The 22432-nt window shown below is 29.6% G+C and overlaps 1 protein-coding gene and 1 long non-coding RNA gene across 3 annotated transcripts in view; one reads left to right on the forward strand and one right to left on the reverse strand.

Annotated features, from left to right (window-relative positions):
• Nucleotides 1-22432, forward strand: part of LOC142320480 (juvenile hormone esterase-like) — a 78769-nt gene that overhangs the window by 21973 nt on the left and 34364 nt on the right. Inside the window, exons 2-3 of the mRNA XM_075358313.1 lie at nucleotides 5516-5662; nucleotides 11927-12067. Coding sequence (XP_075214428.1) covers nucleotides 5516-5662; nucleotides 11927-12067 — 288 coding nt within the window. The remainder of the gene's footprint in view (nucleotides 1-5515; nucleotides 5663-11926; nucleotides 12068-22432) is intronic.
• LOC142320481 (uncharacterized) overlaps nucleotides 1-22432 on the reverse strand; it is a 38906-nt gene that overhangs the window by 5344 nt on the left and 11130 nt on the right. For both annotated transcript variants that reach the window (XR_012755402.1, XR_012755403.1), the window contains exons 2-3: nucleotides 12227-12450; nucleotides 9595-10058 (exon numbers count right to left, since the gene is read on the reverse strand). This is a non-coding gene — a long non-coding RNA (uncharacterized LOC142320481). The remainder of the gene's footprint in view (nucleotides 1-9594; nucleotides 10059-12226; nucleotides 12451-22432) is intronic.

Consider the following 22432-nt stretch of genomic DNA (forward strand, 5'->3'; position numbering starts at 1 on the left):
TATAAGTACATTAAGATAGGAATTTTATTGTAATATTTTGTGTTAGATTTCTATTATGAACTACATGAGAAACTTTATGCGGCTTAACCTTATTTTAAAAACGTATAAATCAGTTTTAAATAACAGATTTAATAAATCAAATCAAAACAAAAAATTAATCAGTTTTAAATAAAAACTGATTTTTTTTTTAAATGAATAATTTTGTTTTCATTTTCTGAAAATTGATCTACTAATCGATAGATTATCATATTTCTCAACTAAAAGAAGATCTGTGTTCTCTTTATGAATTCTGGTAGTTTTAACTTTTTAAAAGTTGACTAAACATCATATTTCTAAAAGGGTATATATATATATTAACAAATTACATATCACACTACATTCAGAAATGTTGCACTTCGAAATGATAGAAATGCATACAAAGCTGCAGATACAGTTGGTATTTAATAACCGTAATGATGTGCTTTATTTTATATTCAGTTGTTATAAAAGCAAAACAGTAAGATTTTAAGCTTGCAAATAAAATCAGCAGGTTTATTCCTTAAAAATTCAACCTGTTTCTTATTCTCCAAAAATTTAATGCAATGAACAACAGATATAGTAATACGAGAAATGATTTCTAAACTGTTTTCACTATAATGTGCAATTTAAATGCATTTTGAAACAATTTTTCTCATAATAAAACTAAACGTCAGATAAAAATTCAAAAAAGCAATTACATTCTTTCACAGTTTCATTCTAGATACATTAAATCAAGAATTTTTTTTTCTCCCAATGACTTTTAAGAAATATAGAATATTTTTTTCTTGTATTCATTGAATATAGTTTATGCATTTTTTGTATCTGATATTCTGTGAAATGTAGCTAGCAATTCTACTATAACAGATATAAGCAAATGTAATCTATCTGTATTGTAATAATTTACTGTAGTTAACCATCAATCTAATTTAGAGAAATTGCTAATTTATTCATTAAAAACAGTAGACGAATTCCTAAATCATCTATATTTTTTTATGACAAAGTAATGGTAAAAACTAGTTGGACTTAAATTAGTAATTTAATCTGCCATTGCTACTACAAGGTAACAGTTTTACAGACATTATGTTACATTTTGAATCGAAAACTTTCTTTTTTTAAGATGAAGTTTCAACAGACTTTATATGGGCAATAAGGTTTGTCTTTAAACAGATGTAAAACACTTGTCTAATTCCAAAATCACTAAATTTTTTGTTAAAAATTAAATTTATTGTTAAAAAATGCAGAACTGAATTGAAAAACTTTAATCAGATTGCAAAGCAGTATGTCACAAACAAGAAGAGATTTAATGAGAAAGAAAGTTCTAAAAATGAGAAAGATATTCTTAAAAATATTTATGTGATATAAGTGCTTTTTTGTAAAGGACAATAGTTTAGGACAATAGGAAAAGGAGAAAGTAACTAAGTAGAGGCCATTGAAAATTGGTATGCAGGAGTAGGTGGGTTGATGAAGTACAAAATGAAATGGTCTTAAAATAACAGGTGAGGTGAGATATTTGTGGATGAATCTTGTAAAGAAATGAACCAGGTAAGTTGTCATACATTAGCACATCAAGGTTTAGTTAATTTAGTAATAGAGGATGTGAAGAGACTAAAAAGTCTAGAGATAGACAAATATTAAAATATAAAAAGCATACACCTGAGAATATAAGATGTAGTATTTATACAGACGAAAAAAAAAATAAATGCAGAACAGAAAGGATTAGAGAACAGTGTCAAATCAATAAATAATTAATGAATTTAAAAAAATCCTACTGATATTTTTTTTTCTATTATTGGTAATCTAAAGATTAATTTGTTTCATAAAAACCCTTATTTTGAAATACAGCTTATTTTTTTTTAACTTTATATTAAGTAAATATGTTAGAATGTATTAATTCTTAGGCATGATTGTGTAAACATGAGTTTTAATGAAAATTAGTATGAAATATTCTTACACCATTTTCCCATTTAATAAAATTAATTGTTTTAAAGTCATGTAGTGTTATTTACATGATTTGGCATTATATGTTTAAAAGATCATCAAGGTTAGAATCTATACCTATAGCTTTCAATGCAACATTGACATTGATATAACAGTTACTATGTCAATGTAGTATTATAATAGTTTCATATTTTCATGAAAAAAATCTGATAGAATTAAATTTACGGTATTTATTTATATCTACTTTATTTACGTAGGAATATCATAAATTTTAAAAATCTATTAACAATGTTGATAAATTCTTTCTTCATTTGAATACAGCTTAAAATTTATTCCTTCTCTTCCAACCATGACACAATTGTTGCTCTTTCTATTACCCTATCGATTATTTACTTATTTTCTTTAAACAAAATTATAAAATAACATTATAGCATGGTTTTAAAAATATTTTACCTTCAGCAATTCAGTAATAGTTTTTAAAAAAATTAGTGCAGATTCAATCCTCTGCAAATTAGTAGTTAGTGGCATAAGGTATCACAAAAATTAGCTGTGATATTCTAACACTATAAACAATTTGTGATACTTAAATTACACTATAAACAATATTTAGTTATTTAAACAAGAAATATTTATTTGTACTAAACAAAACATATAAATGAAATATTTATAATAAATATTCAAACTAGAAAACAATATTTAAATAAAAGTGGAAATCTTAATTTTGTCATGAAATATGAATGGAATAAGCAGAAACAAGTAATTCAAAACAGGAATGAAAAAATCTCTATAGAAAAGTAAAATATGCGCCAACTAATCACAAAACTAGAGACCAGTTTTGTGATTAGAAAATATATCTTCTAGTATCTCACTAGAACATAAATTTTCTGCTACTAGATTTTTTTTTAATATAAGGATATATTGCATAATTTCAAATTGCTAATGACTAAAGCAGATTTATATAAGGCCTATATATATTTTTTGTAAGTGGGCAGTATCTATCTTCTTGTATTTATAAAGAGTGTCCCACAAAGAAACGTAGAAACTTTCAGGACTTCTTCAACTAGTAAAAACAATTTCATATAAAATAGGTCTGGAAACACTTTGTTTTCCAGACGAAGATATTTTGCCCGGATTTCAACTTTTCTAGTAAAAAGTAGCCCTACTGTAATTTTTGGGACCCAAATTAAGGAGTAAAGTTGGTGGTTTCTTATGTAATTTGAGCTGAAAATAGCATAAAGCAGATCCCAGAACTGTAACTTCAATAGTTTTTAATCCGATGTAAAACACAAAATTTGGTATTGAAAACAAGTTTTTTTAGTTTGCAGACAATAGCTTTGTTAAATGATTAATAAATGTGAAAAATTTATTAATAAAACTTGTAGAGAATTTAATTCTGAAAAAAATAATGTAAATACATTCAATAAAAAGTAAATAAAAACATGTTAATCCTCCCAACTGAAATGAATATTTGGCTGCCAGCTCTAACTAGCTCGTGAACCAACACATTTTGCTCTTTATATCTAATGTCACTAATATATATGGAAGCCTATAGTCCTGCAACCTTAAAGCTTTAAGCAGAAATTTAATATGTTATCTGAAGATAGAAAGTATAAAAATTCCACAAACATTTCTGAGTAAAGCACATAGCTTTGTATGCTTGTGGGGTACCAAATAATTTCTTTATAAAAATATTTCTGGAATTTTTTAATCACTCCATTTTCCTACAACACCAAACCTGTGCCTCCATAAGTCATTACAGATCAACAAACAGCTCCATATATACTATTACATAAATAAATATTAAATATCACATATATTTAATATCACATAATATCACATATATCACATAATATCACATATATCACATAATATCACATAATATCACATATATTTAATATATAAATATTTAATATCACACAATATTAAATAAATAAATAAATATTACATATGCCATTTTGCAGATATAGATACGTTGTTTTTAGCTATTACTTTACTGCAAATAAATTTAACGGCGTACTTTCCTGTTGTTACCTTTTCTTTGCAATGCTGAATAAAAAGCAACAAAGATGTGACCATTACTCCAAGGTACTACTTAATTGCTATTTCAATTACATTCTCCCAAAAAGAACCATCGTTCCTCACCACTCACCTTTATCCTTCACCGAAATGCTATTATTTTAGATTTATTCATATTAACTGAAAGAACATTGGAATTGCAGTACACCCCCAGATTATCTAACACAACTTGAAGGGCACACAGCTTGTGAAAGGATCAAGATGTCTCCTGTTCAAAACAAGATTCTGAATATAAAATTATCAATCTTTATACACCCCCCAACCTAATTTCCCATGCTTATGTATTTTAATAAGAATTTCCCACCATATCAATAAACTTAATAGACAGACCAATATTATGTAAATTATAAAAAAAAATTGCTTCTCTATCTACACAGTCAAAGTCTGCTGTCAAAATCCACAAATAACAATACAATTTATTCCCTTTACTCAATAATCATAGTTGAATTACTCGTATATTACAAAGATCTATTATGTTAATAAGTTAAATATGTTGTCTATTTTCACAGGTACTGATGTAATGCAGTAATTTCTTTTGAACTTTGATCCATTCAAATAATACTGTCCTGTGAACTTACACAATCATATTTGTCCCATTTTTTCTAAATTTTAAAATCTGACTTCCTACTATTAGTTATTGCTTTTTTAAATAAAGAATAAAGGAACAGTTATCAGTTCAATTGTAGGTCTTTAAAAGATTGTTTTCAGATTTCTTTAACCCTACCATGTATCTGATTTTCTACATCTTTATTTATTTTCTTTTTTGTTTTAATTTTCTGTAGTCTTAAAATTTTTCTAATTTTCTTTTAGGTATTGTTTTAGTTATTTTTTTAAAGCATATTGAATATTAAACAAGAGATATTCTTTATGGGGTTTTAAATGGATACTGTTTTGAAATTTGAAGGTTGAATTTGATATTTCATTAATTGCTAAGTAATGAATTCCCTACTTCATATATTAGATTTCCAGGTAGACAAAAAACAGTTATATTTATCTGTCACATCTTACTTTCTCAAGAATCAGATTACTATAGACAGCCAGATAGATATATTTGTAAGCAGTAATCAAAATTCAAAACTAGAAAATCATGATTAAGACTTTTGTCAGGAGATAAATTTTATTAATTATTGTTTTTGCAATCAAAGCAAGAATTCCCTTTATAGATGTCTAAGGAGAACGAGAACCCCTAGCTTATTTGTACTTGATATGCTTTAGTAATCATTATCCTATTATATCAACTTATTAACAGTCTTTTATTGATTTAGTACATTTTTATTAATCAAATTTTATACATTATTATTGTATAAAATTATTCCATTAAAATATTGGAAGCAATACTGATTTTCTGAAGAATTTTTAAAATTGACTTCTTATATTAAAGTATAAGTAGGATAAGTTTTCATAACCCAATTTAAAGTTAGTTAATTTTAAAGTACAATAAATTTTGAATATCAAAATTCAAACTGATTTCTTTTTATTTCAGCCCTGTAAAGATGGAGAATGCATAGTTAAAATAGATTTAGGACATCTGAAAGGTCGTGAAAGAGTTACAGTTGTAAACAAAAAAACATATTATTCTTTTCAAGGTATACCCTATGCTAAACCACCGATTGGATCTTTGCGATTTAAGGTAATATTTGTTTTTATTCTCTGTATATTTAGTTGTTTATTCTTTTGTGACATAATAATATTCTGATGATATTGCTATAAAAATTTGAACTATCAAAGTTGTATGAAATGATTACTCAGGTGATAGTAGATACAATATTAATTTATTTTAAAACTGAATGATTTATTGATATTTGATGTATCACACAATGTGTTTATTACATATTGCGTGATACATCAACTTTAATGACTAAAAGCAATGTTTTCATTGCTTGTCCAGTATTTGAGATGTTAATGAACTCTGTAAATTATGTTAAGGCTAATAAATATAAAAAAATAAAGTAATTCACTGCAGTGTTTTTAAAATTTTCTCAAAAAAAAGTTCTGTAAAAATTATTAAAAAAGAAAAAAGATTCCTTCAGAAATATATTTTAAAAATCAATAGAATAATGCTAAACATAAATTCAAATTCTCTTTTGCAAATTTTTACAGTTATTATGTAGATGTAGATTATTTGGGCATCTATATAAAAGTATAACACTAATTATTAAAACTTTGAATTGTAAACAAATTCTTGTTAAAATTTTCTTCACAATTCATGATAGTACATTAAAGCAAATGAGCCATGCATTGCACTTATTAAATTGATTTTACTACTCTCCTTTTAGAGAATTCCCTTCTTTTTCTTAATACTCTCACCACCAATGGTATTTAGATTACTTTAACACCACTCCCCAAGAATATTTTTAGTACAGTATGTCAATAAGACACACACAAAAGTTAAAAACATAGCTGTATTTGTTTGACTATAACTCTGAGTGTAGTCAGACAGTCTCAAGGGTGTAGTATTTAACTTCCAGGACCACCATTAGATATTGCTTCAGAGGATGAGAATAATGATTTGTAGTGTGTTAAAATGCCATACCTAACTGGGATTCAAACCCGGAACCTTTCATCCGGAGGTCGTGGGTTCAAATCTGGGTCAGGCATGGCATTTTCACACACTAAAAATCATTCATCTCATCCTCCTCTGAAGCAATACTTAACAGTGGTTCCAGAGGTTAAATTGGTTTTTGTAATATCAAAAACCAATTTAAACATGCTTAGCTGTATGTAGTTACAGATAAGCTGTAAGATAAATATAAAATGGTCATGTGTTTCAAGCAACGTATTTGGTGACAAAGAATGTTAAAGTACTGTATATCTTCTTTTCTTTTGTTTTTGAAAAAATTTTTGATTTTTTTTTTTTTTTAAATTCAATCTATATTTCATAATTTGTTATTTTATTGTTGGATAAAAAAATCTAGCTGTTAATAAGTAAAATAATAAGTCTGCATTCCTTAGAATGTGAAATAATCCAAATTCTCAAAACCACATTGAAGTATAGAGATTTTGGGTAGCTTCCAAAAGAACTACAAAAAAAAAGATTAAATAACTGTGATCAAGAAGCCCAAGCTACCCAAAAAATTAGCAAACAAATTAGAAAAAAATAGACAAGCACACTCACACACACACATATATTTACAAAAAATCAGACATTACAAATAAAATTAATATATACATAACTCAGATATAATCACCAACAAAATCCATTAGAGCTCTTAAATGATTTTTGAGTTGCACAAATGCAAGCATGTAAAACAAAATATAATTAACATATCAAATTGATTATCCTTATTTGTGAGATGATTGGAAAATCTTTACAGCTCCGAAGTGGATATTCAAATTAACCACAATTATATTAAATTTAATATAAACTAATCTTTCTCTCTTATAGTTATTATTCTGCACTTCCATCTTCAACCAAGTTAAGTACACTGAATGCCTTAATGTGTTCTTTTTACATAATTCTGTTACAAATCTCTTTCTTCCCCATTTTACCTTAGAACCTTCATTTCATAGTCTACCAAAGATCCTAATTTTTAATATTTATCATCATGTTTCAAAGGCCTTTATTTTTCTGGCTTCACTACTGTTTCATTACCATATAGACTACATTTACATAATAATATTTTTAAATTCCATGCTGTAAATTTGAAAGACATCATGTTTTTTTTTTTAATTTATTATCTGTATTTACTTATACACTTTATTTAAAATTTTAAAAAAATGCTGGCAATGTGGTTGTGAAAGTTTCCAGGCTGTAAATAGCCTCACAATGGACTAAAGATTAACTGTTACTTGTCCCTTGTTTGATTTTTCTAAACCTTTAATAACATTAATGTTCTGTACTAATGAATTATTATTCTAAATTTCATGATCATATGTTAATTAATTGCAAAGATATTACGCAAATTAGACCCTAACAGAAACACTCACACATGCGTGTATGTGCACAAACACACACACACAAACAAACTTCCATAATACACAGTTCACTCTCAATATTTTGTATTTTTGGACATGGGCGACCTTCTCTTTTTATTTTTTCTCCAGAACTACCGTAAGGTATTAATTCACCATTATCCACAATCTAGAATTCAAATTCAAATAAAAATAAATGCCTTTACTAGGATTTAAACTTTAGAACACTCAATTTTGAAATCAGCTGATTTGCGATGACAAGTTCACCACAACCCGGTGGGTTGGACATGGGTGCCTCAAAAAATTGCAAAAAATTATGTATCCAAAATTTTTATCCATTAGAGTACTTTCTGCCATAGAAATTATAGTAGCCAGAAAACTGAAAATTCCCATCTGAACAATGAAATGGGATTGGAGTCCTCAAAATTTAAAAAAAGTGAATTTTTCCAAAAAATGTAGAATATTTTTTGACTAATTTTAAAACCATACTATCAAATAATGATCAAGAACTATTTTTTGTTAAGAGATGGGTTAGCCTACTCTTAATATTTTAAGATATTAAAGAAATGATGTTGAACACAATAAATTTGTCTTTCACATTTCATTAAAAATTTATTCTGCTATTCATATAATTATAATGGCTTCAGTGCATAATCATGTCACTCAGGACATTAACATGCATAAACATTCACTCATTTCAGAGATACTAAGCAAAATATATAGCAACATGCACCCACTCACCCACACACACACACACATGCAAGGTGAACATTCATCCATACAGATAGAATTGTACTTTAATTTTATTTGGGGGATTCAGGGGACCTCATATTTGAGTAATAAAAAAGTACTCAAAATTTTGGTCCAGTGTTATACTTTCCCTTATACAGCGGGTAGGTACAGGGAAACCTACATATTAAACAGTAAAATTAAGAAGGTTCAAAATGGAACCTTGGGAATTAAAAGAAAACTATGAATATGTGAAGAAAAAAGCTAAATATTCATCATTGACTAATGCAGTTTTCATAACAGAGTAAAATGCATTATTCCTATATTATCCATACCTTCCATTCTAATTCTTCATATCTACATTTTATTTAATATTTTATTCATTAGAGAGTCTATGATATATTTTTTTTGAGTATTTTTCAAAAAACAACTTCTTGTGAGTATATCTCAGATTTACAAATTTTATTTAATCCAGCAAATAAAAATAAATGGTGTAGAAATCAGTTTCATAGTTCTGAGAATGTACTGGCCAAAACTCAGAGTGCAGCACTACAGTACCACAAATAATTAATTTTTTTTTAATCATTCTTATAACTAAATTTTTATATATACTTCTGAAAAAATATAATTTCCTTATGAGAAAATAAATTAATAAAAAATATATCTACTTACAATATAAAATAGTTTCCTAAAAAATGATCAGAAATTGTTACTAGTGTTTTTTTTTTTTGTTTTTTTTTTATAATATTACATTTATTGGAATATTTTACACTGATATCAGCAAATTATTTTTTCTGAGGACTTTAGTAAAATATTTTATCTTACATGTGAAAAATTTATGAGCAAAATTAAGATGATATTTAGATAAAAGTTTGTATTAATTTTACCACTGGTTTCTATGTAATAAAAAATAATTATTACCTTAAGGATTCTGTTAGTTTGTTGTGATTCTCATATTTTAATTTTATAGTAGGTGAAGGTCCTTCCCATCTCATCTGGCCTTGTAATCTTTAATCTTTACTATCTGTTTAAATATGCTGTCTGATTTATTTTGTATTTAATCTCATCAGCTATCAGTATTTGTTAAATACTAGTAAAATCAATACTAGCTAATCAATCTAGTAAAACCATTTTACTAGAAATTAGTTTCCAATTATTAATAAAAATAATAATAATAAATACATCTAAATCACAAAATATCTCTTCTTTAAGTTTGTAAATCCAGTAAATCATATTAGATAAATAAATAAACATTTTATTCAGATCAGACAGAATTATGCATTATATAAACTACACTGGGAATGGATAGATCTGCTTTTTCATGGTTAAAAAAAGAAACTGCCTCAGCGTTTGCCTGCAAAGATCAAGGGTAACTATGTGAAAACCTTGATCAGAGAGAATAAAAAACACAAAATTAATAAATAAATTACAAATGTGTTGAAAAAGTAAGAAATACATAAATTAATAAATTAAATAATTTGGAAGGACATTAATTGAATTATACAAGTACATTATTTTTACATGTTAATCAAGATTAAGGAAAATTCAGATTTTAATAGATTGGATTGAATTTAGATTGTAATAAATTGACAGGAATACCTTTTAAATAGGTAAATAATTTAATAAAAATAACATAATAATGTATTCTCTGAAAGAGTATTGAACTGTATTATATAAAAATATTTTTTTTTTCTAATTTGATAAAGGGAAATGTTATTCTTTTTAGGAATAAATGAGAATTTTCTTTTTTTTAAGCATATCCATAAGGAAGCATGTGCGTGCGTAAATATAGAAGTATGGAAAAGTTAGATTTTTAATTTAATAAATGTCAGTTTATATGATTCTTATTTGTGGGGCTATCAAAACAATGCCTATTTGTTTTGATAGCCTATCTTGCATTCAAGAAATGCTTTTTTACTTTTTTTTAAAGGAACCACAAGATATTTATTTACTGGAAGTAAACAAACTTTCCATCTCTATTTCTGAGATAAGGAAAATAAATTGTTGCAATCATCTGCTATAAAGGAGTAAAAAAAAAAGAAAAAAGAAAAAACCAGAAAGAAATATAAGTAAACTCATGTAATGTTAGGACAATGATCTAAAAGGAAACTGGAGGTACCAGGAACTCAAAAGTTTAGCTGGAAATAAAAATACATGAAGGTAGGAAAAGTGCAAGGGGACCGCCTCATGGGGACCTTTATATTGGAAACACATGAACAATTATTTACTTACTTTTTTCACAGCAGATAAATTTTGTTGTGTATAAAAAATCTAAAACCAGACCAGAATTTGAACACATAGTCTAACAGATAAGTAGCAGTTAATCTCACTCTGCTACAGATGTTAGTAGAGTAACAATGACTCTTTATCATGTAAATGTTGATTCTTTTTTTTATAAAATCTATTTTGTTTAGTACTATTTGGAACAATTACCATTATATTTTACTAAAGTTGTCTCATAATTTCTTTGTAGAAAAAGATTATGATTTAAGTTTTCTACTTTCAGAGGAATGTGCATTTTGTAGATGGAACTCTAATTTATTTGTTTTATTGCTAAACACGAAGAAAACTGTAAATAAATGTCATATTATTTTTTGATAGTTCTGTTTTTTTGTAGAGTTAAGAGTTTAACTAGCCATTATTAATATAGTACTAAATATTTATTAATTTTATTGTTGCATACTTTCCTAACTACAGTTTAATGCCAAATTATTTAAGTGTAAAAATTGTCATCAATCCCTATGCAGTCTCTTCCTTAGTGTAAACTTTTTTACTATTAAATAAGTATTTTGTACACTTTTCACTTTTAAAGGCTAATTTTAATATTTTATATATTTATTTTAATTTGCTTTATTCACAAGTAAATAAAACTTATTTCCAATTACCATTTTTTGATAGCTCCAATTAACAACTTATCCTGGTCTGGTAAACATAGAACAAAACTGAATCTTTATAAAGAGTCTGGCATGCTGACACTGGCATGTTCACCAGCTCTTTACAAACAAGGAACACAGTTTTCCACTACGGGTTGCAACTAAATAAAGCTGCACCAGATTATCTCTAAAACTTCCAAATTATCATAAAAATTGTTCACAAAAATTTACAGATCTTTTATCTTTGTTTTAGTTTAGTACATTGATATTTTTTCAACTTCAAATTATATTTCACTAAACAAATGAATCTGATTATTGTTTTCTTTTAATTATTTTTATGAAAGATTTTACTTTACAAGTTACTAAATTTCAATTTGCAGGAACCAGAACCTGTTGAGCACTGGCATACTGTAATAGATGCAACTAAAGAAAGCAATTCATGCTTGCAAAAGTATCCGTCTCAAAATAGTAGTGTTGAAGGATCTGAAGACTGTCTATATCTTAATATTTACACTACACAGGTATTTATTTATGGTGTGAAATTTTTATTGCTTTTATTAGATTGCAATTTTATAATTAAAATAAATTTACATTAATTTCTTAATATTAGAATCATTAATTTTACAGTTAGTTGTATCCGTTCAAAATGCTACAACAAGATAGTTATTATGGTTACCAACCTGAAATTTGATACAGACATAAAGAAATATCCAAGGTAAAAGTCCACCAAGATATTAGATGTGTTCATAATATTTTGGACGCCATTTTGGAAGCAGAAAAGGACTATTCTTTTTTTTATAAAAATTAAAAATAGTAAAAGATTTTTAAATTATCCAGGTACTAAATTTTTAAGATAACGTTTAACATACAAAACGGCGCATTTTGTTTCTTACATTTCTTTTAGCTGTAATTTAAAAGCATTATTTTTAATTATATGATGACACATTTTATTTATTCAAAGAAAAAATAAAAATAGTACAGAATAAAATTAATTCTAATTTGCAAAATTCATATACTAATCCTTTTTTAAGAATTAAGAAGCAATTTTGCCATACTCTAGAATGATTTTGAGAAGTATAAGGTTGATTTTTCAAATCAAGGTTAAGGATTTTTTAAATAGCTGAAATAACATTAGATATAAACCATACAGCTTGAGTGCAACATTATATGACACTCTTATTGTCTAGTAACAGTATAGCATAAGGAAGAATAAGCAATTTGTACTCATCCCTATTGGGATTTACCAAGTTATGGATTTGAAACCTAGATCATGTATACTGGTGTTCTTTGGTGTTGCGGATGCCCAGTGGCTGCCGCATCGTGGCTTATGCCGACGATAGGTTGCTGCTAGTCGAGGGCAACTCGCGTGCCGAGATAGAGCTCAGGGTGACACAGGCATGCAAGGTTCTCAGGTTGTGGTTCTTCAGCATAAGATGGTTTTCAGTTCGGAGAAAACCACTATGATGCTTCTTAAAGGACGTCTAGCCGCGACTCATCACCCGCGTGTCGTGATGGACGGCCTTCCGATTAGGTATGTCACCGTTCAGAAATATTTGGGTATCATCCTTGATGAGAGGCTTCAATTCAAGGGGCACCTTCAGTTTGTCGCAGGGAAGGCCATTGATGCCTTCTTTGGTGTTCATAGAGTCACCCATCCCGATTGGGGGTTGAATTATCGTACCATGTGTATTCTGTACAAAGGTGTCTGTGAGGCCATAATGTTGTACGCTGCGCCCGTCTGAGTTCATCGTTTACAATTCCAATGTTATAGGGTCATTCTATTGCGAGCTCAGCGTCTTCTATTGTTAGCTGTTGTCGGTGGCTACAGAATTGTCTCGAGAAAGTGATCGCAGGCATTAAACCCATTGATATTCTAGCTACGGAACGTAGCAAGCGGTATGTTTCTAAGAAGGGAGGCCTTCTTACTTCTGGGCGTATGGGAGAAATCGAAGACCAAGGTTTTGACTCTTGGCAAGCCAGGTGGAATGATTCTTCTACTTGTCGATACACAATTGGTATTTTTCCAAATGTTAGGGAGCTACGAGCAATTAGGTGGGTCTCCCCCAATCGGTACACATCTCAATCCCTTTCAGGAGATGATGTTTTTAGGAATAGTTTGGCTAGGTTTGGTTTGATTGATTCTGGCTTGTGCCTGTATTGTAGGGTCGATGACACTGTAGACCAAGTCCTTTATGTTTGTCCCCGGTACGAGGCTGAACGTACCAGAATTGTTAGGGAACTGGAGAGAGTAGATTCCTTCTTTGATCTACGAATCAGCGGGAAGACTCGCAGAGAATGGATTATTGTGGCTGGCTTCCTCCGTTTCCTCGCCCTGAGCAGGACGGCTGAAGGGGAATAGTAGAGTAGCGCCCCGAGTGGCTAGGGACCGCCTGGGCAGTTGATTGGCCGGAGGTAGGCGTGTTGGCATCGAGCCACAGTTAGATAGAAATTGTGGTGATTATTATTGAATGTTAGCTGTCGGCGGAACGGCGACTGCACTGCCGAGGGTATGGGTTACCATGCAGCCGTGAGGTGTAGCACTGTTTTGACGAGGGCAGTTTTTGAATGAGCAAACATTTCTGTCGGCGGGATGGCGACTGCACTGCCGTAGGCATGGATTCCCGTGCAGCCGTGAGGTATAGTGGCATCTCAACGATGGTAGTACGTGAAGTAGAAGTCAAGCGGGACTCTGCGATGGAGCTGAGTGCGAGTAGGAGGTCTGTCCTCCTCTCCCTTGTAGACCCGACCGGAGTCCGTAAATTAACCAAGTCAGGGGTATGAACTGAAGTTGAGTTCATTAATGGCACTAGGACTAAATTTTCGTTGTTGCGAATATTTTTAGTGGTATGTTGTTTTTCAATTTGCCTCGAAATCTATGAGACATTTATAATAAAGTGGCTCAGTAAAAGTAGAACTAAGCGCGGGTTTCGTGCTTCCGTAAACTCGGTTAACTAGTTCAGAGGACAACGACGAATGACATTCAAGATGTCCGGACGAGGCCTACAGCTGAGTTTAAATATGTAAATGTCTACCGAAGCATTTACATCGGTGGCATCCCAACGAGACCTGGCTTATTACTGTGAGATGTAACGAGTTAAAAAGTTAGAGTGCGAAAGACGACTCCCGTTAAAGCCCATCAGAGCTATGAACTTGGGGGGATGGCGACCGGAAGCGTCACACGGCGGGTATCTTTCCCTACGGGTTTGGGATGGTGTTCTTTGGTGGTCGGGTTTCAGTTAATCACACCCTTTTTTTTTTTTATACTGTACTCCCATGGGCCGGTCCGACTGGTTGGTTTTACGCCTCCCAGGGGAGTATCTGCTATACTCTAACGAGCCTTCCCGCCTACCGGCTGTTTGTCCGGCATGGCAGGACGGCTCGCCGGTCAGATCTTTTGAGTACTTATTTTATTTTTGCCCTCTTTTCTGACACCACGCCATACCATGATTTGTCTTGACGTGGTGTCGGGTCTTTTCTCTTTTATTTAATTTAATTTTACAATTATTCCCCTAACCTAAATTCCCATGGAGTCCCCAGTAGATCCTTGAAGCCGGCACACCTCAGCATGCCGACCCTCACTACTGGGGCTGTCCGCCCTTCCCTATTGACAGGAATGGTCAACCTGAGACTGTACAAAGCTACGCTTCATTTACATTCATACATATCATCGTCATTCATTCTCTGAATAATACCTTACGGTGGTTCCAGACGCTAAACAGAAAAGAAAGAGAATTAAAGGATTGTTGGCCATGAAGATGATATTACAATCAGGGCAAGCAAGCTCCTTATTACCTGGTAAATCCTAATAGGAATAACTGTAGTCACTTGTTCTTTCATATGTAATACCGTTGCTATACAAAGTATCACGTAATGCTACTCTTAGGCTATTCTTTATTGTTTATATCTAAAATTTTTTTTTAACTTTTATAGTTTTTGCAGGTGAAAATTATTTTTTAGACATTATTACACCGCTATTAACATACTACATGCTGCTTAAATTTAATCAAGATACATGGTGACAACCTTCCTGATGCAAGTTTTATTAAAAAACCAGAAAGAAGAGGGTTTTGCCTGTAGTTTTGTTTTATTAGAAAACTACTAGCCTATTGCCTATTTTATTTCCACAAAACATTACATATACTCTACACAAATATTTTCAATAAATTTCTTTAGAATTCTGCTTTTGATGACTAAAAAATTTAAGGTAACACGTTTTCCTTTTTTAAGAATTAAGATAAAAAAATAATAATACAAATTCTGCATTCCAGAGAGCCCTTATTCTATATGGGGTAGTTCGTGTTGTTTTTTTCCACCGTTCTTATTTTTATCAAGACTCAGGTTCGTGGTTTTGCATTTCTTGTGAATAATATTTTTTCTCACGAGCATTTTTTTATAGGATTACACTCTTTATAAATAAATTAATAAAAGAACTAAACAGTTTCAATCCCTAAAAGAAAATTTAAAATCAATTGTTTAAACAAATGCATTAAAAAGTAAAAAATTAAAATATCAATAATTAAATTTTTTTCATTTTAAAATTGGTATCAGATTAAAGGTCAGTAAGTTGTTAATAGTTGTGGTAGTTTTTACTTTGATATCAACTTCAAAAAATTAAAATGAAATATACATACACTTTTTGATCGGTATTTTTTATTGTACGGTGTATATCCTTGTACTTCCTTGTACGAAGTAAAGGAAGTATTGTGATCTCGAAAAATTTCGGTTTTCAGATTTCAACGGAAATATTCATTTTAATCATCCCTGAATCCATTTAGACTAGTTTCGGCATTACGTCTGTACGTACGTACGTATCTCGCATAACTCAGAAACGGTTAGCCATAGGATGTTGAAATTTTGGATTTAGGACTGTTGAAACATCTTGTTGAGCACCTCCCCTTTTGATTGCAATCGACTGGACCAAAAGTGTCCAAAAGCCCTTACTGAGCGCTTTTCAACAATATATCATAAGCGGTACTTATTTTCATTGGTTCCAGAATTATATCCAAATAAAATTTTAATAAATTAAATATTTGGATCTTACAAGGAGAAGGCAGATCGATTCGAATCCGACCTCATCTCCATCTTTTTTTAAACTTTTAATTTAAATATATTGATTTATTAATAATTATTAACCTCCGATTGTAAAAAAAAGTTTTACAATGAATAATAATTCAATAATAACAATAAAAAAAAATATGAAAAGATATCAGAAGTTATTAATGAAATAAAATTTTATTTCATTTTAAAAAAATGTGTATATGTAACTTAATAGGCGTACAAGGAAGTCATGTGGTGTCCACATCAGATTTTTTATTTTTTACTAAAAACATAAATTTTAATTGTTGTCTCACCATACTCACCATGTATTTGTAAGACATTTAGTCTTATCAGAAAAATTTCTGATAAGACTAAATGTCTTACAAATACCAAAAATACTTTGGACAAATGTATGGTAAGACGATAATTAAAACTTGGTTTTAGTAAAAAAATATATATATAATTTGTTTTAATGCAGTGTTGAGTAAATCTTGTATTTATTTTTTTTTTTAATTTATAAATCAGAAAAGTAATAAAATTTATTGTAATCACAACTCACTTTACAGCTGTTAACATTTAACAGGTGATTTTTTTTTTTTTAATAAAAGTATTCTATGAAATACATAAACTTATATGTTGTTTTAGGTTAAAAACATTTTTTGTTTGTTGTTATTTTGATAAAAATAATTGCAGAGTTAGTTAATTTAATTACCTCTTTAAAATAATTAATTTTATAATGATTAAAATAAAATGACCAAATTTGTTTCTTCTTTTAGAAATTATTCCAATAAGTATATTTCAAATAAAGTACTAAATATTGATAACATGAACCAGCATATTGTTAATATGGAATATAATATTAAAAGTGAAATATTGAGGAGAGCTAAAGAAATAATTGAAGAGCTTAATAAGGGAGTTGATAAACCTTTTGCTGAACTACTAAGTGCTACTGCGGGAGATGCACAAGGTATTGGTCAACCACCTATAACGTTTTTAAGAGAAGTACTATCACTGTGTCTATTTCCCGCGGCAATTAATTACTGTAAATTTCCTGAAGATGCTATTTGTAGAGCAGAATATATTTTATCAAATTGTTCAAACAGATCCATCGGTGCGTGTACTGAACCGCAAGGTTTGTTAGCTGTTAGGAAACACATAGCGGAATTTATTACTAAAAGAGATAATGGTGTTAGCTGTAATCCTGATAATATTATTATGCAAGATGGTGGTTATTGCATGAATATGTTTTTTAATTTATGTAAATATGATAAAAGTGGTAAACCTGTAGGTATATTGATACCAAAACCTGGGTATCCTTTATTTAATAGTAAATTAAGTGAATTTAATATGATGCCTATTAATTATTATTTAAATGAAGATAAAAACTGGGAAATAAATGTAGATGAACTAGCAAATATTATTGAAGAATCAAGGTGTAAATGTATACCAAAAGGTATCATCATTTTAAATCCTGGAAATCCGACCGGACAAGTTTTAACAAAGAAAAATATGGAAGAAATTATTAAATTCTGTCTAAAAGAAAAATTATTTATTGTAGCAGATGAAGTCGATCAAAATAATATTTATGATAAAAGTTTAAAGTTTCATTCATTTAAAAAAGTTAAACATGAATTAGGTTGTCCATATACAGGTATTGAATTACTCTCAACATTTTCAGCATCAAAAGGCTGTATTTCAGAATGCGGGTTACGTGGAGGTTATCTAGAATTTGATGGTTTTGATGATGAATTTAAATCAGTATTACTCAAAGCAATATCAATCAATTTTCCAAATACATCTGGTCAAATTGCAGTAGATGTGTCTGTTAAGCCACCTGATAAATGTGATGAGAGTTATGAAAAATTTTTTAAAGAAAAAACAATCATATTGAATAATTTAATTAATAAATCTAAATTTATTGTTGATAAATTAAATTCAATTAATGGTATTACAGTTAACCCATTACAAGGTGGTTTGTTCGCTTTTGCAAATGTTGATATACCTAAAAATGCTATATATGAAGCTGGAAAACTTAGTATTTCTCCCAGTTTAATGTGGTGTTTACAGTTACTTGAAGAAACTGGCATTGTTCTTGTACCTGGTAGTTCATTTTTGGAACAAAAAGGAGCTCATCATTTTAGAATTGCTATAGTACCACCAATAGATGTTTTAGAAAAAGTTGTTAGTGCTATTGAACATTTTCATTCAGATTTTATTAAAAGATATAAATAAAACTATTAATTTTTAAAGTGTTTTTTTAACATTGTAAAAATTATAAACGCGCGCGCGCGCGTGTGTGTGTGTGTGTACATTTTCCATTCAACTGCAAAAATCGGTCAATAAAGTTGAAATCTCTTCAAATCTGAAAATTCTCTTCCCACACAACTGGAAACATACTGGTCTATGTCAAAATTGTGTTCAGAAAAATCTTATTCTCCTCCCCATTCCAAAAACGTCTCGACTGATTAACTTGTATCTTAAGTTAACTGAGTTTGTGAAAAATTAGCATCATACTATACCTAATCAACATGTTACAAATTAGCACTCACTGAAAATTAGTGATGATAGTGTTTTGATTTTGCATATTTATTTACTGATACTTGAAGCAGCATTCTTTTCCTTTCATTTGGCCTGTTACATTACCTATTTAATATGCAAAGTATTTCTGAATTAATTATATAAAAGTAATTTTTAATAATGGAAAAAAGTAAACAACTTGCAGATTTATTTGATACAACCCTGAATACAGTATACAAGTTTAATTACCGCCTAACACCGTTAAGCTGGATTTACAGATGTAGTGTGTGCGGGTTGGTCTAGTGGTGAACGCGACTTACCAAATCAGCTGATTTGGAGGTCGAGAGTTCCAGCGTTCAAGTCCTAGTAAAGGTAGTTACTTTTATACGAATTTGAATACTTGATCGTGGATGCCAGTGTTCTTTGGTGGTTGGGTTTAAATTAATCACATATCTCAGGAATAGTCGAACTGACCCTGTACAAGACTATACTTCATTTAGACTCATTCAGAACATCCTCATTCATCCTCTGAAGTAATACCTGAACGGTAATTACCGGAGGTTAAACAGGAAAAAGAAAAGAAAGGTGTGCGCGAATTGTATCGCTACCGTGTCGTGACTGTTTCAAATGAAAAATGAAACTTGCACATGAAGGACTGTACGCATTCCGTGTTCAGACCGTACGCTCTTCGACTGCTTCGAAGACGATTCATCAAGGTCATGACAGACGACAGTCCGAACACACGCATTTCAGAACATTTCACGCACAGACGCACAAACAAACAATATATACTCATATTTTTATTTCATTTTTGTTCAATTTTTTATTGTTTATTTATTCATCTTTTCTCATTACAATAAAGTTTTTATTAATTCATAATAATTTCGTAAAGGAAAAAAGACGGTAACAAAATTTTGTATAACGAATTAGGAAGTTTATTTGTAAATGAAACAGAAACGAATGAAAATTCAAACAAATTATTAATAAAAGAATTAAATACATAATCATTTTTTATGTCGGAAGTGTTGTTACATTTCCGTTAATCTTTGCCAGCACTAGAGCCTCTTCTTATAGCATCAACTTGCCATGTAACCGTTCCTGGTCCTTCAAAATAATCACTGAATTTTCTTTAATGATTTAGTGACTTTTCCGTCTACGAACGAGAGAGTACTACTAATAAAGTAAAAAAAAATCACGATGGAAGGAATATGCGTAAAGTTTTTCAACAACAGTAATCTGAGTTCCGTACGAGCACAGTACCATATGTGTAAATTGAGATGGTCGAAGACAGCTACGACACGGTAGCGGTACAGTACGCGCCCAGTACTACATGTGTACCTTTATTTTTCCTGTTTAGCCTTCGATAATTACCTTTCAGATAATATTTCAGAGGATGATATGTATGAATGTAAATGAAGTGTAGTCTTGTACAGTCTCAGTTCGACCATTCCTGAGATGTGTGGTTAATTGAAACCCAAAGGGTGTTTGTTCCTTCGCTTCCAAGGAAATATCTATGAGCTGCGTTACCGGATAACACAAACGGTTGCCAATATGGATTAAGGCATGCTTCATAGAATTGGCAGAAAATTGATTACAGATGGAACTTTTGCCATATTAAACATTTGTAAATCAAACTTGAAGATGTACTGTATTCAATGTTGTATCAAATACCTCTGTAAGTTATTTACTTTTTTTATATTAAAGATTACTTTTGTATAACTAATCTAGATTAACTTGTAAATATTTATATATAACTGCACCTGTTTTTTTAATTTTCTTAAATTAATTTATTGAATGAAAAAAATGTAATCAAATTTTTTTATGAATGTACCTTTTTACTCTTAAGAAAACAGCTTTCTTCTTAAAGTATTTGTTATTAAAACATGGTTTCAAATACACATGAAGCCTCCACAATTTCTATATTCAAATTGGCTAAATTTAAAAAATTAAACTATTATGGAAAAAAGTGTTTAAAAAATTCACAGAGAACTTATTTTCTACCTAAAAGAAAAAGTTCATATCACTTTATTTTTTACTGTTTATGAATTTTGTGGAAACTTAAGAATTCGACAATTCTTAAAAATAATCAGTTTTTATATTAACTTAGGAGAAAATTACAATTCGGATAAATAGACAGACTGTGCCATAAAGTTTATTTAATCAGTGAATAAAAATCTGTTACCAGAATCAGAATGTCAACTTTAAAACTACAGATTTTCATGATTTTTCAGTTCTGATTTTTTGTTTATCCATTGTTTATATTAAGTACTGATAGTACAATATAACTCTAATATTTCAGTATATGATGAGTTTATTAATTTGATAATATAGCACAAACTCATCCAACTCTTATTGAGGTAATTTACAGTACTCTGTGGAATATTGTAGATTATTATACCAACTTGTGGTATAATTGAATATTAAAACCCAGAACACAATTTTCATATGAAATAATTAAATAAAATTAACAATGCAAGGCTAAATAATTTACATCTGCCTAGTAGTCATTTTCTGCAATTTATTTGGTAATTATTTCTTAAATACTCACCTCTAATTAAACCCGCAACAAAATTGCATTAATTCCTACTGTCAAGAGTCCAAGCCTCAAGTAGCTGAAGTATGAAGAGGACTATGTATATACAAATGTCTAACATACTAGCGGTACTTGTACAAGGACACATTTATCATATTATAAAAATTACCTTTTATACTATAAAAATAGCTTTCATTAAAATCATAGTCGGCAGTGCATTTCAGTTGGAAATTGGTAGCTACAAACATATGGATAGCTCTATTAAGACATTACTGACAGATTTAAAAACATGGACACTGCATTCCTTCCAAACAGTTAGAGGTTAAACTCAGCCAGTAATTAATACTCAGTGTGAAAGTATATAATTGAATAAATGGGAGTAGATTTTTTCTTTGCTCATTTTTTATTCAGGTTTTCGGTTTAATAGTTTTCATTATTATAGTTTTGTGCAAATCACACATCTACATATCTGTTACACCCTTCATTCTAAATTTTCTGTTTTATACATTCTAACTTGTCTTCTTTTATTAATATTTAGTTTATGTTAAGTGGACTGTAAATAAAACTAATACTGATTCGAACTAACAATTATGTATATTCGTGATTTAATTTAATTTATTACAGTGTTGAAAAATATATATAATTTAATGTACGTACATATCTACTGTATAATGTGTAAAATATGAGTCTTCAAATGACAGATCGAGACTAGACTAAATGAGATGAGACTGGCAAATTGTAGTGTTGAGCCGACTTATAGTGTAGATAAAGCCCAGTGAACCTCCAGGAGCTGTGTGAA

This window comes from Lycorma delicatula, chromosome 2 (genome assembly GCF_047948215.1).
Source record: "Lycorma delicatula isolate Av1 chromosome 2, ASM4794821v1, whole genome shotgun sequence".
Taxonomy (NCBI): domain Eukaryota; kingdom Metazoa; phylum Arthropoda; class Insecta; order Hemiptera; family Fulgoridae; genus Lycorma; species Lycorma delicatula.